The sequence below is a fragment of the Chelonoidis abingdonii genome, chromosome 8 (genome assembly GCF_003597395.2).
Source record: "Chelonoidis abingdonii isolate Lonesome George chromosome 8, CheloAbing_2.0, whole genome shotgun sequence".
Classification (NCBI taxonomy): Eukaryota; Metazoa; Chordata; order Testudines; family Testudinidae; genus Chelonoidis; species Chelonoidis abingdonii.
In genome coordinates this window covers 93,728,281-93,750,846 of record NC_133776.1, presented here as the reverse complement: position 1 = coordinate 93,750,846, position 22,566 = coordinate 93,728,281, and the positions used below count along the sequence as shown (strand labels likewise).

At 40.6% G+C, this 22,566-nt stretch overlaps 1 protein-coding gene across 1 annotated transcript in view; it reads right to left on the bottom strand.

Annotated features, from left to right (window-relative positions):
• The window catches only part of IL1RAPL2 (interleukin 1 receptor accessory protein like 2), a 556,252-nt gene that overhangs the window by 228,815 nt on the left and 304,871 nt on the right, over positions 1-22,566 (bottom strand). Inside the window, exons 4-5 of the mRNA XM_032767086.1 lie at positions 10,294-10,480; positions 3,023-3,176 (exon numbers count right to left, since the gene is read on the bottom strand). Of these exons, the coding sequence (XP_032622977.1) occupies positions 3,023-3,176; positions 10,294-10,480 (341 nt within the window). The remainder of the gene's footprint in view (positions 1-3,022; positions 3,177-10,293; positions 10,481-22,566) is intronic.

Here is a 22,566-nt window from a genome sequence, read left to right as displayed (position 1 = left end):
GGTTATTCTTGTCCTTCACTACAATATCTATGAAATCAGGATCAGAGAACCTGCCTGGTCATCAGCCTGACTGAGCCAAATGGCCTTTCAAAGGGAAAGTTAACTATTTGCTATTGTGAAGAGGTTTCCATTGACTTAGCAGATAAGATTGTCCAGATCCATGACAGACTGTCCTGTTCCACTAATATAAAGTCAGTTCAGCAGGCAGCAAATGCACTGTCCTTTCTAGATTAATTGTACCTGGTTTTGCTGAAGAAACTTTTAGATTTATGGCATGGCCTTCACAGAATTACCTGCAAAATGGACTCTTGTCCTTTATGGTCAGTGAAAAACAGTAGGGAAAGCTGGACTCCATTATTAGTTTTAGTGGTCACGTCACTTAACCATTAGTCAGGTTTCTATTTTATCTTTGTATTCACTCCAAAATATATTTTGTGGGAGGCGCAATACAAATTAACCAAGACCTAAATTAGTCACAGAGAAAGAAGGGTTTCTCAGCTTGTTTGCCAGTCCCTATACTAACACACATATTTTTCTTCAATCTTCTGGGACAACACTTATAGCCTCACTTCAGCATCTTCCAGTTATTGCCTACCATGCACCTACTCCCAAGCTTTGGTTTGCTTTGCCTGTAGAATCAGCACTTTGCAGTGCAGTCATGGGCACAGAAAAATAAACCACTGTCATATTGTTGAAAGGTTTTTCCTATGAACAGATACATAAAATCAGTACGTATCTCGATACCTCAAAGCTATTTGCATATAAAATTGTGAACGAAAACAGAAAAAATGAGTTTTTCTGCAGCACCAAATCATTACATATCCGGCATCACTGATTTTGCATGTACTCAGTTGAAGTCATTGCTATTATTCATCTAGACAAATTTGGCAGTGCATTTCAAATATAATATTCTATAGAGATGGACCCAGGCCAAAAAACATTCAGATCTGGGTCTCAACCCCACCTAAAATTAGGGTTTGAAGTTATAGGTAAAGTCCAAATATATTTATAAGCAAGTTAATGTAAATTGAGATCACTTATGTTTTGCTGCTATGTTCACAATGCTGATTACATACATTATTAAGAAATAATGGACTGCTTGTTCTTAATTGAGGAGAGTATACAAATTGCACATCAAATTGCAAGGATAAGAATCCCTTGCTTCTCAAGTGTTCTGCAAACAGGAATGGTACCATGTCCCTTACTTACAATTCTTAATACTTCAGGCCATAAATCCTTTTATCCAAACAAATAATGAGAGCAAATATTACAATAGCTGCAGGGCAAATAAATTAAAGCCTAAAGTACTGCACATACTGTATAATGGGGAGATAATGAACAGCTAACAAGGTCTTGCAGATGCTAGAGGAGATGGAGAGAGCTGACAATTCTGCAAGGTAAAGAACATCCACCATGTGGAATTGACATGGATGCATTTACCTTTATTAGTCACATTTAGTTAGTATTCTGACTGAAGACCAGCATGCTACCTGGTCTAGCAACTGCTTCCAAGGAAGGTCATGAGTTTTCATTTGATAGCTTTTGGTTCAGGGTTGGTCATGGCACAGAGATCTGTACAAGGCCAAAAGGAGATTACAAATAATCTTATAACATATGATTTTGACATCCAGTGAAAAAGATTCATTTCAAATAAGGGACAATGATAATTAATGGGAAATGAATATGTATAAATCATAGTATCTTCTTAAAAGTCATAATTTGAACAATTAGCAAAGAATCCTGTGGCACCTTATAGACTAACAGATGTTTTGGAGCATGAGCTTTCATGGGTGAATACCCACTTCGTCGGATGCATGTAGACAATGAACAATGTTATTTTGAAAGCATGTTAGAATTAACACATGGACTAAACGGAGCCTTGTGTAAGCAGGTGCAATTCTACTGATTTTGCCATTGTTTATACCAAGACTGACTCTGGCTCTAGATACTCCTAAACATTTGCTCAAAAGTTATTGTGTGAAGAACTGGAAGAAAACAATGATTTCAGATGCTTGCTGATGGCAAAATAATAATGACAGGTACATTATCTAAAAAGGGAAATGCAAAGGATTCAGGAATGAATGGGTATATAACGCTGTCCTACTCTTTCATTCCTGTCCTTACAATCTCTCCTGTGAACACACATGCAAGGCATAATAAATGGAAACTACTTAGTGAAAGCTTTCTATTATAATATTGCTTTTTAATTTTATTCTCGGAATAAGTGTCCTGAAGTCCTCACTGAAGACCAGACCTACAACAGAGAATCTGATTGCCAGAAATGAATCAGAAGATTAAAAGCATGGAACAATTGTGTACTTGGAACCATAAAGCAGGTACTCGTGCTGACTCTTTCTACTCTCTCTCTTTCTCTGGGGCAACATCTTAACAACTTCTAATTATTTTATTTGCAATTGCAGCCAACGTTCCTCCTATTCACCATTAGAGAAGGGCCCAAGCCACACAGTCCAGATCTGGGCCTGAACTCCTCTTAAGTTTTGGGGTGCCTGGATCTAAGGTTTTATTTTTGGCCCTTTTGTGCCTATTTATCTTTATGCAACCTATGAAAGTTTCATCTGGGGCCTGATCTGAATTTCCCATTTGGGGTTGCTTGGGTTCTACCTGTACTTCAGTTGCTGTGTGAAGCCATAAGAACATAAGCACGGCTATACTGGGTCAGACCAAAGGTCCATCCAGCCCAGTATCCTGTCTACTGACCGTGGCCAATGCCATGTGCCCCAGAGGAAGTGAACCTAACAGGTAATGATTAAGTGATCTCTCTCCTGCCATCCATCTCCACCCTCTGACAAACAGAGGCTTAAGACACCATTCCTTACCCATCCTGGCTAATAGCCATTAATGGATTTAACCTCCATGAATTTATCTAGTTCTCTTTGAAACGCTTTTATAGTCTAGCCTTCACAACCTCCTCAGGTAAGGAGTTCCACAGGTTGACTGTGCACTGTGTGAAGAAGAATCTTCCCTTCATTTGAGAACTTCTGTTATGAAAGAATTTTCTTACCTGTAACCTTTAACTGAGTTGTTCTTCTTATTAGCTTGCCTTCAAACTTTAGTTCACAGGTATAATTTCCTCCATCTTCTTCCTGGACTTCTTGTATTAAAAGAGTATTTCCTTTCTGAATTATGATGCTTCTCCACATTTTTGGCTTACATTCCTGCACAGAAAAAATCAGTTGCCTAAATTAACCAGCTGATATGGTAAAGCACCAGTCTGACTGGACAAGTAAACACTTACCTCACACAAATCTCAATGGAAATTCCTTTGCAAAACTGAGGTTTCTCAAAAAAAATCAATTTAGATTTCAGTATGGATATTGGATATATGAATTCCAGGCAGCATGGAGATTTGAATAATCACAACTTGAAAAACGGGGGTTTATCTGAAGTCATTTTTGTTTAAAATTTAACAGACGTGTATATAACAAGCTACAGTAATTAACGCTCACTGAACCACACATGCAGTGTTTTAGACATTGTCTACCCAGGGCCAAATAGAAAAAAAAATCTCTACTTTTTTTCATCATAAACCATTGTTTTAATTAAAGATACATCAGTATTTTCCTAAATATACATCCTTGTTCATATATAAGTCCCATGAAATTTGACTCCAGGCTGAATCTTAACACATAAGGGCTCAGTGTAGATGTACTAAAAACCCAAGACGAAAATTTGACGAAAAAAATCCACGTGGCTGATGCATTTACAGTGGCATGAAAATTCCTGGCAGTTCCTGATTAGGTAGAAGGATGGTCTAGTGGACACCAGATTAGGACTCATGAGACCTGGATTCAATCCCTGACTCAGCCCTGGATTTCCTGAGAGACTCTGGGCAAGACACTTAATCTATCCTCTGCCTCAGTACCACAGCAATAAATGGGAGTAGAAACTCTTACCTCACAGGAGGGTTGGGAGGGTAAAATCCATTAATGATAAGTAGGTGTTCAGATATGACAGTGAAGAGGGCCTGATAAGAACCTAGATAGGTTGCTTCAAATGCTTTGTTTGCATTATTATGTGTCAGACCTGTCATTTTTGTAAAACGTTTCCAAGGATACAATGAGGAAACAGTGTTTAAATATGCGGTGCCTGACTCGCTACATTATGTTTTTTAATAAAAATCATTGGCCTGAAATTGGATGGTGCAGTTCTCACCTCCCCTCCTTTGAGGTGTTGATGATCCACAGGTCCCACTGACTTCACCCCTCACCAGCTGTCACTTGGCTGGCCTGGGCCATATGTCAATATTTTTAATTTGTTGTCGTGGTAGGAAGGTTTGTAGCGGTTCCTTAGTCTTTACATCAGTGTCTGGTACTGTATGTGATTCAGCAAATTCTAGGCATTGAAATATCTGGTGCTTGATCCACTTCCAGGCTGAAGTATTGCGTCATTCTAGCCAGCTAAATTTGATAATACTTAATGGTGTTGATCATTTAAAGCACTGATCATTCCAAAGTGTAAACGTGTGGACATAGCCTGATAAGTGCCTCTCTAAAGAGGTGCATCAGGGTGATATGTTTGTTCATCTCTCACTGACTTTAATATCCACTCCACTCAGTCTGCAAACAAAATGATGGGTTGTTTTTGTTCTGTGACTTTCAGCGTTGCCAGCTCAACCTGAACACCCAATTCAGTAGTCAGGGAGCACACAAAGCAACTCAGGAAGGTCCAAAAAAGTGGCTTTAAGCCACGTTTGTCTACTCTAATTCTGGGCCTGAATCGGTCCGCCACAGTAAGTTAGAGCAGCCTAAGGGCTACTCTAACTTGTGTCATCTACTACTGCACCCAAGGAGCCAATATGCCACCTGGGGATTGCTAGGAGACAGTAAAGTCCGGGCCCCTTCCCGGGTCATGAGCCTTACAACAACTGGAGGGAGATGGGATTGAGTAGGAGCCATTATACCAGCTCCATGATAATGGACAAACTCCCTGAACTTTGATGGCCATCTATGCCAACTTTAGGGCCCTTTGTGTCAGTGCTGTGGCAAAAAGCAGTTAAAGCACAGCCCTAGATATGAGCTAAAATCTGAATCAAGTTGTGTTACGATTTGGCTCTGACATAGCCAGTAATAATAGAATACACTTAAAGAACAGAGTGACATTGGTGGTGTTTCATTTCCCCTTGAGAAATCATGAAAGTTCCATGTTTTGTGTGTCCCAATTTCCAAATAAAATGTAATCAATATACAAATAAAAAGATGGATTATCTAACATTTAGCACAGCAGACTCATACTAGATTCTGAAACACTCTGCTTTTCAGACATCATTAGTAGCAAAGACAGAGAATCAAATGCTACCCTTACCACGACAGATTCTGTGCAGCCCTATTGTCCTATCCAAATTTTGCTCCTAGTGACACTTGGACCACCTCATTACATTCTTGGCTGACACTAGTGCAACTCAGTGGTCTCCAGTGGGGTTGCACAAGTGTGAATTAAAGTGAAATTCAGCCCTGCTCTTGGAATTTAGTTAATAGTTGATAATGCAGGAAAAGGAACTAAGTCCAGCTCCCTATCTGCATGCAGAGAATGGGTCTGATGAGCAAGAAAGTGACATTTTTACATAGATACCTTTCTGAGTTACATTAGATTTTTAGCCCCATTTAAAGGTGACCCAAATTTGAACAGACCCTCTGCCCTAGGGTGACTGAACATGAGCCTGGTCCAAAGAATATGATCCAGGTCTATCCATCTCTGATTAAAAAGGACTAAAATTCCCAGAATGCACCAGTAAGTGTGTTTCAGCAGGTAACTGCGTTGCATCTACTCTGTAACGTAGCAGTAAAAGTCCCATGTCTCATAATAGCTTCCATGGTAAGATTTTTCTTTTTTCTTTTTGAAAAATACCAGCGCGAACAAGACAAACAAAACGAATCACTGTTCTATGGCAAGATGTTGCTTCATATATTATGTGCGTCTAATAAAGAGGGTCACATCATTACTAATGTAGTGATTAATGAGGTAGAGGAAACAATGTTTGTATCTATCACGGGTTTCTATTCAGAACTGCACCAAACAAAGAGGTTTGTAACACTCACTTATTAATTATTCAATACTGTTTATCTCCTTGTTTACTTCAAAACACTTTCTATTTAAAAATGATTTACAACTTCTCCAAATTTTAGCTAATTTACATTACTTCTTCCATCTGCTACCCAGCATCTCTAACTCTGAATGGAAAATTCTGGGTTTTACTTGCCCGGATTCATTTTATATGTATTGACTCACTGTTCATGACTGACACAAGAGCTGAAAGGCGGAAAGTAGGAATCACAAAAACCCTACAAAAAGTAGTCTTCATATTCTGGAGGAAATTAAACTAGATCCCCTATCAGAGAGATGTTAACTCCCTTTGATAATCAGTCCCGAGGTGCACGATTATTCCTTATTTAACCAGGTCACGTTCTTTTTCTGGTTTTTCACTAGTGTTTGTCTTGATGGGGTAGTTTTAACTCTTCTCTTTCTTTGCACATTTCACTCATGAGTCTTTGGCACTCATAGACTCATAGACTCATAGGTCAGAAGGGACCAATATGATCATCTAGTCTGACCTCCTGCACAAGGCAGGCCACAAAACCCTGCCCATACACATTTATAACAACCCCGAACCCATGACTGAGTTATTGAAATCCTCAAAATTGAGATTTGAAGAGACACTCAAGCGCAGGAATCCACCAGCACAGCGACCCATGCCCCACGCTGCAGAGAAGGCGAAAACCCCAGGGCCCCTGCCAATCCGCCCTGGAGGGAAAATTCCTTCCCCGACCCCAAATATGGCGATCTAGCTAAACCCTGAGCATGGGCAAGACTCACCAGCCAGCACCCAAGAAGAATTCCTGCATAACTCAGTCCCATCCCTTCCACCTCAACATCCCCTCACAGACCATGAGCAGACTTATCTCCGATAATCCAAATCATGCCCAAAAACTATCACATCAACATCCCCTCCATAACGTATCAAGCTTAGTCTTAAGCCATAAGTCTTTCCCACTACTCCCTCGAAGGCCGTTCCAGAACTTCACTCACCCTAAGGGTAGTAAACCTCGTCTAATTCAAGTCAAACTTCCAAGACCAGTCGTAACCCATTCGGCCTGGCTACATATAATAACTTAAATATTATCTCTCTCCTCCTAACGTTAATCCCTGATATATTATGACAGAGCAAAGCCATATCCACCGACCTTGTACAAGGCTACTCCACCACCTTTGCCTTTCTTCCTGTCTTTTCTAAACAGCACATAGCCTTCAATACCCGTACTCCAGTCATGAGTACTATTCCACCAGGTTTCCGTTATCCCTATAATATCCGGTTTCACTTCCTGCACCAGTAGCTCCAGTTCCTCCATCTTGTTCCCTAGGCTCCTCGCATTAGTCACTTGAATAACTCGGCTGTTCTTTATTGTGCTTCTCTCTTCTTCCTTGACATTTTTAAGTGGCAGCACCTCAACTACTCTGTTTTTGCAGACTCGTATAACTACTACCTGTCCTTCACCTGTCATTCTAATTGTTTTCATAGCTATTCCTTCAACACAGTCATAGCAAGGAGGTGGTGAGGAGGGAAGGAGGGGTTAGGGCTCTTCTTTCTAGATAGATCTTTTTTTCTCCTCCAGTTTATTTTTCCCATGAGAGTAATTCTGTTCTTAAGTCTTGTTCATTCAATCATTGACACCTGCATTTACCTAAAAAAATCCTTTATTCATGTTGTCAAAACAGTTATTTAGGCCTGATGGTGCTTTGGAAAGAGTCACATTGACATTAATAGCATAATTCCTTAAAACAGGCATTTTATTAATATAATTTCTGCTATAAACGAAACATACATGTTTAATAATAATAGGTTTGTCAGTATTTTTCCTAGAGTGTTTGGGTGTAGAAAGTATTAGAGGGGTAGCTGTGTTAGCCTGTATCCACAAAAACAACGAGGAGTCCAGTGGCACCTTAAAGACTAACAGATTTATAACAAATAAATCTGTTAGTCTTTAAGGTGCCACCAGACTCCTCGTTGTTTTGGGGTGTAGAAATATAGCCATGCTTAATTCTCTTAATGCTCAAATTGTGTTAGGCTTTGTGCAGCTTGTTACTATCAATGCACCTCCACATGCAGAACTCCTGAAGACAATGAGAAGTCTGCCCATGGCAGCCTTCTAGCATTGGATCTGCTGTCTCACAGTAGAGCAGGGGCCACAAGTCCAAATTCCCTGACCTTCAAGGGACAAGAGTCACTGAAAGGTTCCATCATGATCACAGGTTTTTCTGGTGGAAGCTGTGTCTAGCTCTCCTTAAACAAGGGGAAGGAGAAGAATCCTGGGGGACCATCTTGCTTTATTTGACTATCATCTTCATATTTTGGAAAATGTCCACTGTCCAGATGTATCATGGGTATCATGGGTATGGCCAAAGTATTCAGCACAGCAGCCCTTGCCCTACCTGGATCTAAAGCAGGTGAGAAGGTGATTGATAGTATGTGTGTGCCTATATATCCACACTGAGCCCAGTCACTGATGTTAGCTGGCTTGATTCTTTCAATCTCTCTAAGTCTGAAATCACAGACCCTCTTCAGAAACTTTGGGTCAGGCCCTCAAGTGATATAAGTCACTCCAATTATATTGATTTCAGTGGAGTTGCAGAGTATGTAGATATTATGGGCTAAATACTATAAGCTCTTTGGAGCAGGGGCTATCTTTTTGTTATGTGCACATACAACAATTAGCATAACGGGTACCTGGTCCATGACTGAAACTCCTAGGTGCTGCCGCAGTACAAATAATAAATAGGAATAAAAATATTCTGAAATCAAAGGAACGTACCAGAGACACAAGTCTTCTCTAGATCTGGCCCTCAACCTTTCTTTAGAGTAGAAAAGAGAAAGTCTATTACAGCTGCTACCATAATTCTCAATGGAGTATTTTTCAAAAACCTTAGCCACAAATGGGTTAAAACCTGCCCTGCATACATCATGCATAATACGACATTAAAGTTGAAATCCCAAGTGACTGAACCGTTCTGACTTTTTTTAGGTCTGTTACAGATGATGTATGTGGGGTCTAAGAAGTGAAGATCCTGCCATCTAATCTGCAATTGTTAGTGCACTTATTAAATGACACTTATCATTAAGTATGACTAAGGAGGAGGATGGAGTAGGTTATTCCAGTAATGTCTCTTTTTCTTAGCAAAGCAGACTAAAAGTCCATTTTGATTGTCTTGCAGCTGCAATGTTATCTTCAAAATACAATATCAGTTCTGGTCAATTTAATCATTGTGACAACTCAGTCAGCTGTCAGACCGAAAGCTGGTGCTATACAATCTCTGTGTTGGAACAGAAGACATGTACATGTGTGAAAAGTAAAGAAATGAAAGTTATGTTCCCATTTCTGGCCAGTACAATTCCTCACTGATTTTGGTTTGCACTTTTCTTGCATTCATTTTCCTCGAGTATTTTAAGAGTAACTGTACTTCATGACTGCTGAGGATTCTGTCTGTCAGATAATTTCTGCAATGTGAACTTACACAATGATAATGCATTCTTCAGCCTTTTGGTATTCAGCAGGTACATGGGTAGGACATGAGACACTTATGCCCATACACTTTCTTTTCTGTACAATTTCATACTTTACTAAATAAGCATATTTCATGTATAAACAGCTCTAAACATATCTGCCCATATAACCAAGGGGAAAGCTTTCATGGCTTTTATATGAGTTACAGTGCATGGTTTGTCACTGTGAACTGAAATAGTCAAGATTCTTGTAAATAAAAATAGAATGACAACTTTTTTTTAAAATTGTGATTTTCTGACACACCAGGGCACCTGTGTGTCTGGCAAGTCAAAACTCAGTGCTTTTCAACATGTATTATGTATACACATCATGCACAGACACACTACACGGTGGTGCTGATGCCATGTCAATGTGTTGCCTCCAGTTGGGTTGACTGCAATATTCAGAAATGGCAGAGTTCCTCTTGTGTAGAAACTGGAGTGAGGGAGGCTGTGGAACATCTGAGCTGGTATTTCAGTTATTAGAGCAGGTTTTTTTAAGTTCCTAAAGTAGGGAAGACCCTTCACAGATATGGAGCTGCTGTCATCAGTGGCCAGGCTGGTTAATTTTGCACCAGTATAGATAAATCCTGTGCATTAGAACGATTAGGCTTTGGTTGGTCCTTCAGAGCAGCCACTCATTACCTGACACACAAAAAGTTCATAATTGGATGCAAGACTGAAGACAAAGGAAGTAATTGTATACATTCAACAAAATGCTAATTAGATGGCCATGTTACCTTGTACCATACTACTTCCGGCTCTTGATTTGATGTTTTATAATCCTCAATATCGGGGCAGGAGATTATCTTTCTTTTTGTGACTTCTGATTTTTCCAAATATCGGATCTGGCTGTTGTAGCAAAGCCCAGATTCATTCTCAGCCACTGTCAAGGACATTGACACCTTCATGCAATAGGTGGAGTTTCTGCAAGAACAGAGAAGAGTTTTACACTGATAGCTTAGTTTTTACCACATCAGTTTCACGAGTCTCGGCTTTGCCATAAGAAGCTCACCTATATGATTCAGGAACACACTCAAATAAGTCACTGTAATGTTGTACAATTCAGGTGTTAAGAAAATATTATAGAGATGCAAATTAAATATGAAGCATCACACAAAACTTATATTCAATTTGTTTTATTGAGCTCAGTGCATAATTGTAATGATCCTGATTACCAGATAAGAGAAGAATGTCCAACGCCCAGAACTGGTTTCACTTCCGCAGCAGGAGTTACTATGCTATCAACTAGAGGAAGATCTGACAGGCACTGAAGACCACCAAAAGAAGTCCCATCCCACTTGAGCTCCTTCGATAGTAAGGATGCAGGGCCTCAAGGTTTGGAGCAAAGGGATTTATATGTACTACCTGCAAGCATCTCTCCAGTGAGGGCCAGCAAAGCCTCAAAAGTGGGTGGAGGAGGCATAACCAGGCAATTGAGGGACATGCTAATCAGCACATCCCCTTTCAAGCATCTTTCACTGGCATATCTTCTATAGATCCCAGAGACACCACCTGCCCTCCCCTCAGGGTGACTCCAGCCTAGAGTACACTGGGATGCAATTTGCTCTCCTCTGGGTCAGTGGTACTAAATCGTGCATAGAATGCAGGGATAATTCCTTCCACTGAAGGAATGATTGGTGAAATCTATGGCAAAAGGTCAGACCGGACAGAGCTAGTGGTCCCTTCTGGCATTAAATCTATGATCCTATAAACATAAGAATCTAAGATCACAGTTTTCTCAGTTCCCACAAAAACAGAGAGGGTGAAGTCCAGGAAAGGGTGCATGAGTTAAATCCAAATGTTCTTGTTTTTCTTGTTGTCAGTCCAGAATAAATGTTAATGACCAAGCTACATGCTTCCTGAATGTGAAAATGAGGTTAAAATGGAAATGCTTATACACTCACAACTCTAACAGAGTTAGCAGCTACTGCAATAACAACTCACACTGATATTTATCATGGTGTTACTGTCAAGCATTTACAGTTTGTGTAAGAGTGTTGCAGCTCAGACTGTCAGATTCTGGTTTTCATTAGACGGGATGGGAAACACAGTCCTTTAAGACCAGACTACAAAGTATGACAGACCTTATAATGAGGGCTCTGTTTCCCATCATGCATCACTTTGTCACTTTAAGTTTTCTGGAATCAAAGAGGTCTGGAAGACGGATACACTGGCTGGCTACAATATCACGGGGAGTCCTGGAGAGTTCCCGCTAACATGACCACTTTGCTTCAGTATTCTCCTGCAGCTACTGTGTTTCAGATTGTTTTACCTGGTACAAAACCCACATTCGCCTGGAAAATGATCAATGACCAGATGGTCAAACCTCTGACACTAACATCAAGAAAATGGATCCTCATACTCCTCAAATTAGACTTACGATGAGTTTCAACAGAAAAAGACAAATCCCAGTTTATCCCATTGCAAGTCTTTTGTTGCACATCATTATGGTAATAAAATGTCACAAAGAATAGCCTGTGTGGAGCCTGCAGCTAGAAATATACTAAAGAAGTGTCACTGCGTTTTCCCTCCTACAGAGACTTTTTATGTTTTGTTGTTGTTTTATTTAATCTAAAGTATAGTTATCAGAGCTGAAAAATGAACACTTTGGGAGGAGTTTTGAAAAGTCCCTATGCAGCTTGACAATAAAAATCAATTTTCCCCTAAAACATTTAGGTGTTTTTGAAAAATCTCACCCTTTGTTCCTTGCTGATGAGAAAACAAACTTCAGCTTTAAAGAATTTTTAAGGATCTTGTGATGGAGCACTAAAAACCCACACAACAGCAGTGCATGTACTTTACAACTGATGTATGTACATAATCAGCAGCATTAAGCAATTGGTAATTAACAACTTACCTGGATGATTACCCCTATTCTTGATTACAAGAGAAGTCACATACCCAGTAGAAATTATCAAGCCTCGTAAAGATAATGACTTGGGGTTGTTATTCATTATTTGGTATAATTTATTAGTGCTATATTTTCTGCTAACGATTTTTCATTATTGAGATTACATTTTGAACAGGGCCTGAGGCTAGTTCTATTTAAAATGCTTACTCCCTAAAAATGTAACACTCCTTTCACTAGTTACGAGTAGAATGGCACAGAGTTGAAGAAACTGACTGACTGGTGAGCTATATCACTTTAAAAAAATAAAAAACCCTGCCAGAATAAGTCTATTCAAGCTCATGATAAATAAAGCCCTTACTAAGCCAGCAACAATAGGCTTGAGAACTGGATGAACTATCTTCCACTGGCTGCATCTGACTTGGTCTGTTTTCCTTGAGGACATTGGTAGAGTGGCCAATGTTATCCCTATATTTATTACCTCCCTTTTCCTTCTTTAAAAATAATGATGACTCTCACTAATTTGTATTATAGAAAGGAGGAACTTCTCCCAGTACAATATAATGAAAACAAAGGTGGGCTGGTCGCACTGGGCCCCAAGCATAGAAGGAACAGGGAAGAAAGGTTATATAAAAAGAGTAAATTAGGGTGGAATGTACTTGCAAAGAACACAAACAAGTAACAAAATAATCACTATTTTAGTGTTGCTATAGCAGATGATGAGTGAAATTGACAAAATAATTTGTTTTCCACTGTGGATGGAGAGCTTGCTAGATGAAGGGTTATAGATGTGACCTTGAAAATAGATTAGTTTAGCAGGGACTTTGCAAGTCAGTAGAAACAGCTGTTGATCAAGTACAACTCAAATGATCTTAGACCTTAACGGGATTTCAGAGCACTCATTTAATAGACAAGAGGTAGGCTCAGCATAGAGAACATGTCTGGTAGAAAATAAACTTGAGACCTTGAAAACGCATCTTCTAAAGCATTTTCACTTCTTAAAGGGTCTCAAGCTGCTTCGTCTCCCATTGGGTTGACCTCCACAGGCTTCCTTTTAAGAAGAGAGAGTACTAGTAACAAGGAAGGGTAGAAGAAAGAGGAGGAAAAGACAGACCTTCTTTTTGCAAAGAGAAAGGATTTGAAAGTCTTAACATACTGGCACCAGAGGTTGTGATTCCCCATCTCAAAGTACTACTGTGAAATGTGTCTGCTCTCTGGACCGGGGAAGTGAAGAGCTCAACAGTTTTGCTTCGCAGGAGTTTGTGAAACTATTTCCTTCTATCATGGTGTCTACGTCTTTGCAGTCCTCAGCTCAGCAAAGTTTTGCTTTGAATTATGGATTCAAACAAACTCAGAATCCAAAAGAAAAACATGGCCAAAATAGCAGCAGTGGCAGATTAGCCACAGGGCCAATGGGGTCCCTTTCCAGGGGCCCCAGTCAATTGGGGGAGCCTCAAAAATGGGCACCCCTATGTCCCGACTCACTCCGCCTGCCCGGTGATCCTGCTGTTGTTTTTTTATTATTATTATTTCATTATAATTGCAGAGCTATAGGTTGGTCACATATCCAAGGGCAGATGCAATTGTGAATACCACAAGGGGATTAATGGAAGCTGTGCCCAGGAAAGAATACAAGAATCAGGCTTCCAACAGAATGCAACATGCTGCCTACTCATTTTAAGTGCTGAACTTTATTAAATCTATGGCACATTCATTGGCTCATTGTAACACTAACAACAGCTATGTGCAGGTCAACCTCCTGAGTCCATTCCCTTTAACTGAGTCTCCACAACTTGGGAACTTAGCAACTTCTGACTTATAAAGAATACCAACCCACCATCTATCTCCCTCTGAATGTCAAGAGCACTTGGTTCACTAACACCTATCTGTGGGAAAGTGCTTCCTTTACCAACTTTCAGACTTTGACAATCTCCTGTTTTCCTCTCTAGTCATTACTGGGAAAACTATCCAGATAATCAATAAATTCCAGAGTTCAAATTTGCGTTGCCAGTATTTGAAATACAAGTCCATCGTTACTTAGTGGTTTCATGTGTGTCTGCAGGTGGTGTCTCAAGTTGTTCTACACCAGCTCCATGAGGTTATCTTCTTCTGATCTGTTTAGAGAAAAAAGGCATCGTTTACTATCGTCATACAATTCTGAACACAGGTATTCTATTTTTCCTCAATTGGAAAAGCGTTTAATGTATGATATGATTAACCCTTCACTAGCTTGTTACCTTATTCTTCCATGAACCCTGCTGGGGCGTGCTTTGGGTCATTTGTATTTTCAAAGTTCTTAGATGTGCAAGCCCTTTTTTCTCCCCAAAGTGTGAAGCGCATTGGCCCCTTCAAGTTAAAAGGCAATACCTGCAAGAGAAAAAATTTAGCAGACAGTTGACATCACTGCAGTTGTCTATTGAACCATAAACAAAGAGTATAAATTCCTTCCCTTCCTCAGTGTATGTTACCTTCACTTGGCACAACTCCAACCATTTCTGCAGAGGAGTTTGTTGTTTCTTTTACTATTGTAATTCCAATCCCAACTCCTTAGCACTATATCAAAAACTCAGATGCTACTTGGCTCATCGTGTTCATCTTTTAATGTCTGAATGGCCCTCAGGATCTCACTAGTAAAAACAAAAACAGTTTAGAAACATTATCACAGAAAATTAGGTGCAGCATGTTACAATTGCAGCATGTTACAAGTTCATTTTACTGTACCTTTTGCATTTTTCTGAGATTTCGGTTCTGTGGGTCCTCCAATAACGAGCTGTGGCCTTAATCCAGAGTGAAACATCATGCAAATTCCTATTCCTTCAAGCAGAAGAACTATTTGTGTTGCGCTTATCTCACCATTCCTTAAGCGTCTCCATTCTTCTGCACTGTTCCCTGGTAAGCTTTTCACATTAAAACATATGGTTGCTGTCATATGCACTGGATTCTGAAGTCAGAAGACAGGTTCATCTTGAATAAAACACAAACGCTGTCCCAGTAGCCTATGCTTTAACATGCAGAAAAGATGCACCATTGGCCAATCGCCAACAAGAAGAAACTTGTCCTGGGCAAAGTCACTCCAGGCCAACATAAAAAAGGAGTATGAATGGTGGTTTGGATACAAGGTACCCAGAGACATCTCCACAGACCAACAGTCAGGAACACATGTTCTTAACAATGGCATCGAAGAGAGTCGTCTACTCCTCACCATGCCCTCATTCATGTCATTAAGGAGAAATTTATTGAACAACTAGCATTTTTGAATTTTCCCAAACACAGGATGGTAGGGGCATGAGGGCTCAGTATATTGGTCTGAGTTGATCAGTTATACATTAGTTTAATTTATCCTCATCTGTCCAGTGTTTAGATAGATTAGATCCCAAGCTAGATTGCAGCAAATGCTCTCTTCAGAGGACACCGGCACACATTGGCGGGTAGACGACATCTAATGTAATCATTGACATGGGCACTCTCAAGAAGAGCAAAAAACATGACGACAGGTTGACTGTCCTCGGGTCTCCCCATAGTGGGGAGCAAGAGGAGCCAGTTTTCACCTTCATTGTCTCCAGAGGAACTGACTGGCTCTACTGATCTGTTCACCTCAATAAGAAAGACGATTACCCCCACCCCAATCATATAAATAAGGACTGCTCAGGGTCAAATAGAAGTAAAAACAGATGTAAACAATATTACACTGATAGTGCATATTGCCCTCAACCACTGAGCAACACTAAAATCTCTGGAAGTCCTTTTCTCCTTTGGTGTTACTACTGCAATTGTCCTTTCAGACAGGTAACAATCTCTGAATGCATTAAGACCTCTAAAAAGAAGGTAAATTGTAAATACAAGACAAGATTATACAGAATGCCGCCAACTGCAGGAGGTGACTAGGAACATCAAAACTTCTATTCTTTATCAGACATGGTCTGAGTCCAACATTTTTTCTCTCACAGTAGCCAGCACCAGCTGCTTCAGAGGAAGAAATTCTGTAATAGGCAGCGTATGCTCCCAGGGGGAATTTCCTCATAGCTACCAATAGTTAGAGGTTGACTTATGTCACAAAGCTTGAGAGCTTATACGCCTTCCAAAGCGTTTATTCATTTATGCTTTAATTTACCTTAAGATCTCTGGATATTTTTGTTAAAATACATTCTGTGCTAGAAAAGCTACATTTCAGGAGTAGCGTGAATCTAAGGCCCTGAAATAACCACTCCCGGGAGTTCTCCCTCCAATAATTTTGTGATTTTTAATACCCTGCTTGTTAGAACCTAGAGCACTTCCAGTCCACACCACACTGTAGGCCAATTAACGTGCCTGTTCCCCTTCATACCTTAATTAGACACAAACAAACTGAAGTTCAGGGCAGCAAGTCTCTCTTAAGTGCTCTCTGCATAAATACTGCTGAGCCTGACCCGCTCTGTCAAAGGAAATAAATCCCCTAGGGGATATAGTCTTCCCTGATGCATACAATCAGGGCCGGCTCCAGTCACCCACGAAGAAAGCAGATGTTTGGGGCAGCCAATGGAAAGGGGCAGCACGTCCGGGTCTTCGGCGGCAATTCAGCAGTGGGTCCCTCAGTCCCTCTCGGAGCGAAGGACCCGCCACCCAACTGCCACTGAAGAATGAAGCAGCGTGGTAGAGCTGCCGCTGAAGTGCCACCAATCGCAGCTTTATCTCCCCCCCCCACCCCCAAACCGCTTTGCTGCTTGGGGCGGCAAAAAAGCTGGAGCTGGCCCTGCATACAATTGACATCAGTGTATGCAACGGGAGAGAGAGACGCTCCCTCAAATACAGAGAATTGCGAAAACTAAAATAATGGATCATTTATTATCTGATAGGGTTTAAAAAAAGTCTGCATGAAGAAAGCATAATGTGCATTTAATTATGTTAATTTACAAAGAGAATTGCTCGTGCTGATGTTCTTCCTGTTAGTGACCTGTAAAAACTGTTCACCAGTAAAAGAGAAATACACTACAGTAGATCAAATTCTCAGACTCATCTGTCAATTTAACAGAGTATTCCCCTTTGGACCCTACATTTTGACCATATAATAATAACAGGACATATATCTATCTCCTAGAACTGGAAGGGACCTTGAAAGGTCACTGAGTCCAGCCCCCTACCTTCACTAGCAGGACCAAGGACTGATTTTTGCCCCAAATCCCTAAGTGGCCCCCCCAAGGATTGAACCCACCACCCTGGGTTTAGCAGACCAATGCTCAAACCACTGTGCTATCCCTCCCCCCACATTGATTCCCTTTTACAATCTTTGGGTCTTTTGAGAATTTTGTCATTTCCTTTTATCTCAGTCAAATCAAATGTAATTGACTGTTACATGGGGGCCAAATCTTACTATCTCAAAGGACACCCACACCCACATAACATAAGGCAAGGGAAAACAAGGGAAAGGAAGTTCCCCTCCTTTTGGAAGTACTGGTGATAGGGAGTGAGTGGTAGCTGTGTGTCCCACTCTCCCTTCCCCCACAATTTCTGATCCTCTATCAAAAGTAAATGGTAGGGGGAACAAAGCATGGCTACTCCCTAAAATAACTGAAAGAGAGTTGGTCATTCATTCAGGAACGGGTCCTATAACACTGATAAACAAAGCCTGGAAATACAGTAGAAGGCTGACTCCATGTAAAAAAAGAGTATGAAATCCATGTAACTGCTAGGAAAATGTCCTGCATGTGTTGGCTATGGAAGCTGACAAAATGCCTTAACATGACTTGGGGTTGCAGGTCTGTGTGTGATAAAACAGAGAGGTGCAATCAGACAACTGTTTGGATGGTCTTCTCCTGGATGCCTACCCTATTGTTCCAGGACCACAAGCATAGGTGCTGGAACTAGGGGTGCTGCTTCAGCTCCTGGCTTGAAGTGGTTTCCTTACTATTCAGGGTTTCCAGTTTGAGTCAATGGCTCTCAGCACCCCCACTATAAAATTTGTTCCAGCACTTCTGATCATAAGTAATAATAAGCTAGATGAACACTCTAAATGTAAAGGCTTTAGTGAATTTGAAATGGTAACTTAGAAACCTTTTCACAGTAGATTATAGGGAAAGCACTTGCCAGATGGAAGCAGGTACAGAGTGATTAAGTTGAAACTCTAGCAACCTTTCAGAGGGATTTAGGAGATTTAGGAGAAAGTAGATGAGGAAAAGTTATTTACTTATTCCTATAATACAATAAATTAATATGCAGCAGGTTTAAAACAAATAAAAGGAAGTTCTTCTTCACACAGCGCACAATCAACTTGTGGAACTCCTTGCCTGAGGAGGTTGTGAAAGCTAGGACTATAACAGCATTTAAAAGAGAACTGAATAAATTCATGGAGGTTAAGTCCATAATGGCTATTAGCCTGGATGGGGTAAGGACTCTGTTTGTCAGAGGGTGGAAATGGATGGCAGGAGAGAGATTGCTTGATCATTACCTGTTAGGTTCACTCCCTCTGGGGCACCTGGCATTGGCCACTGTCAGTAGACAGGATACTGGGCTAGATGGACCTTTGGTCTGACCCAGTACAGCCGTTCTTATGTTCTTATCTCCCCTTTGCACCCCGCATCCATGAAAAATTTAGCATAGAGCGTTCAAGTCTCCTCTGCAAGTTGGAGACACTGCTGCCAACAAAATGAATGGCCATGTTAAAAACTTAGCTCATAAGATTTAGGTGCCTAATAAGGAGGTTTCACTAGCTTTGGGAGGACCATATTAACTCCCCAACACAGACATTTTAAAAGGGACAGCAGAGAAAGTGGCCTCGCCATTCACGTATTTGTGGAATGTTTTAGCCCTCGTACCTTTTTTGGATGCAAAGAATTTGTCTAACTCCCCTTTTGTCTTTTGGCTGGTTGCAAAGGATTTAACAGCAATTATTTATTTATTTATTTATTTTTACAGAAAAGATGGGATTTCAGAGCATTCCTGAGAGGCACTATTTGTCGGAACCTCTTTGAAATATGTTCTTTAGCTCTGCTTGCATCCCATACATGCAATGTGATATGAGGGGCCATCAGGTGAGAGAAGTCTTGCTGATACCCCCTACAGGAAAACCCTCTAAGACAGATTTGCATTGACTGTGTATACACTCCAGACTCATTCAAAGACCTGGTGGTTTACAAAAGTGTCCATCTATTTTTTATTTATATTATTATAAGTTCTATGATGATAGCTCATTGAGCCCCAACCAAGGTGGTAGGTGCACTTTGAAAACTCTGTAGAGCTTGCAATCTATATAGACAAGACAAAGGATGGTAGAAAAAAAGGCTCATTAACACCACTTTTCTTTTGGGGGCTCTCTGAAGTCCAATACAGAACTGGAGATTGGAGGATTTATTTCTTCCTTTACTCACACAGACCACAACCAGGTCTGTCCCCACCTTCCCCTCACACTCACACTACTTCTACCAATGAATATTAATGATAGAAGTGTTTTACTTTGCAGAGGAGACGTTTTGTTTTTTGTACAGGACTCCTGTATATGCCCATTCAAGCAGACAAAACAAGCACTGTGGCTTAGTTTGGTTTTGGCAGGGGAGGAAGAAGTGGGAGATAGGGGAGAGAAGCCCTGTCACTGATGGAACAGTTGGTAAATGTTGTTGAGATTGGGTTTTCAGCATGAGAGGGGACAATAAGGTCCAGTTATTCCCTCTACTGCCTCTCCCAAAAAAAAGCCAAACCCTTTCAGTATGACTTGGGGAATCAAAACCATGTTTATTTTGTCAGAGGGCAAAGCAGCACGCTAGCTGCCAGCTCAACTTTTTCCATACTCACGACTTTGTAAATGGCGCACTGATTTAGTCCAATTTCAGTTTACATGTTTTGGTCTGGTGTTTTAGCCCCTGAGACCCTGCATCGAATGTTTCAGTCCAGAGTCAATTTTTTACAGTTGATTTGTAAGTACCTGAAAAATGAAGCTCTACAATGGAAGTGCTGACAACCTTAACTAAAGTCACATCAGCCGGCAGTAGAAGTTTAATAGTATATCCAGCCCCTGTGTATATATTGTGCTATAAAGTCATGACTTGAATGTCATGAGGTGGATCTGGGCTCGGTCATGACACAAATATGCTGTCAATCAAGGCCCTTTACAGGCTTAATCAGATCCTATTGCTATTTTAGTCCCTGATCTGCAAACACTTATGCATGGGAAAAATGTATTCCCATAAACAGTCTCATTGAAGTCATTCTGGGAAGATCTATACTGCTGCTTAAGTCAATCTAACATACATCACTCAGAGGTGTGAAAAAGACCCCCCCATGACAAAAGTTACAGTGACATAAGTGCTGTCTACACCAGTGCTATGTTGGCAGAAGACGTTTTCCCACAGACATAGCTTTGGAGTAATTATGCCGACTGGAGACTGCTCTCCCATCACCGTGCAGCGACTTCACCAGACGCGCTGCAGTGGTGCAGCTGCCCCGAGGTAATGCTCCCAGTGCAGACCTGCCCTCTGACACCTCACACGCGTAAAGCTAAACGCATGTATAAGTGTTTGCAAGGTTAAGACTAACATGCTAGATTCATGCTCATCATTTCGGGGGGAGGGGAAAGCACTTTAGTTAGCATTGCAACTAAATGTTAAGTCAATGTGAAAATGTACTATGAGAAAAGGAAAATAAGCTTAATGCAGGAATTAATCATATAATATACCTCACATATATATATATATATATATATATACACACACACACACACTTATTTGTATGTAGTATTGCCACTGATTCAAAGTGATCTAGATTGCTTGGTGAAGTGAGCACAAGCCAACAAAATGTATTTTAGTATGTCTAAATGTAAATGTAAATATCTGGGAACAAAGAATGGAGGCCAGGCATACAGGAACGGGGACCTTATTCTGGGAAGCAGTGTTTCCAAAAAGGCTTGAGGGTTGTGGCAGATAATTAGCTGAACATGAGCTCCCAGTGGGACATTTTGGCCAAAAGAGCTAATGCCATCCTGGGATGCATAAACAGGGAAATCTTGGAGTAGAGAACAGGGATGATGGAACAAATTCGTATAGTGGGGGTGTTGGGAGTCATTGAACCAGACTGTAAATGCTGAACATGAGGGAAACCACTTCAAGCCAGGGGCTGCAGCAGCACCTCCAGTACCCCTAGTTCAAGCACCTATGGCAGAGAGGTAATTTTATCTCTGTTTTTGGCACTGATTCGACCACTGCTGAAATCCTGTGTCCAGTTCTGGTGCACACAATTCATGAAGGATGTTGACAAATGGGGATTCAGAGAAGAGCCACACGAATGGTTAAAGGATTAGAAAATGTGTCTTACAGTGATAGACTCAAAGAGCTCAGTCCATTGAGCTTAACAAAGAGTAGGTAAAGGGGTGAGTTGATTACAGTCTGTAAGTATCTACATGGGGAACAAATATTTAATAATGCGGTCCTCAGTCTAGCAGAGAAAGATACAACTTGATCCAAAGGGTGCAAGTTGAAGCTAGAAAAATTCACATTTTAAACAGTGAGAGTAATTAACAATTTACCGAGGGGCATGATGGAGTCTCCGTCTCCGACAATTTTTAAATTGAGAATGGGTGTTTTTCTAGAAGATCTGCTCTAGGAATGATTGCATTAATCTTGTCTCCTGCTAAAGAATTTCCACACAGTCTCACAGCATTACCTAAACACTTGCCTTTTTAATACAACTCCAAAGATGTTCACGTTCACTGAATCACATTTAACTTAACTCCATAAGGTTTGTTGGGGATATTGTCAGTCTCTCACACCCTAGCCTGGGATCATTTGTAAACACTGAAACAGACAATATTAACATTACAGGTATCACCCCCATATAATAAACTCTTATCCAATCACTGAAAAATTTATTTTTACCCATTATCCTCACAGTCATGTCAGCCTTTCCCTCATACACTCACTCCTACCTTCCCCAATGTCCTCACCCCACCCCATCAAATTGGTTTGTTGGCCTCGATCCTGCCAGGAGCTCTAAGGAGGCATTTTCCCAAACTCACTCAGAGCCCCCACAATAGAACACTGAGCTTCTTGCAAGATTAGACCTTGATGTTGTACATTGCAATACATTGTACTTCTCTTTACGCTGTATTGATCCTAGTGTACGAATTTGGAGTCAGACAGTTTATAAAAGGCAATACTTGAAACAGATTATAGATCTTTTTACATAATCATCTTCTGCAGTT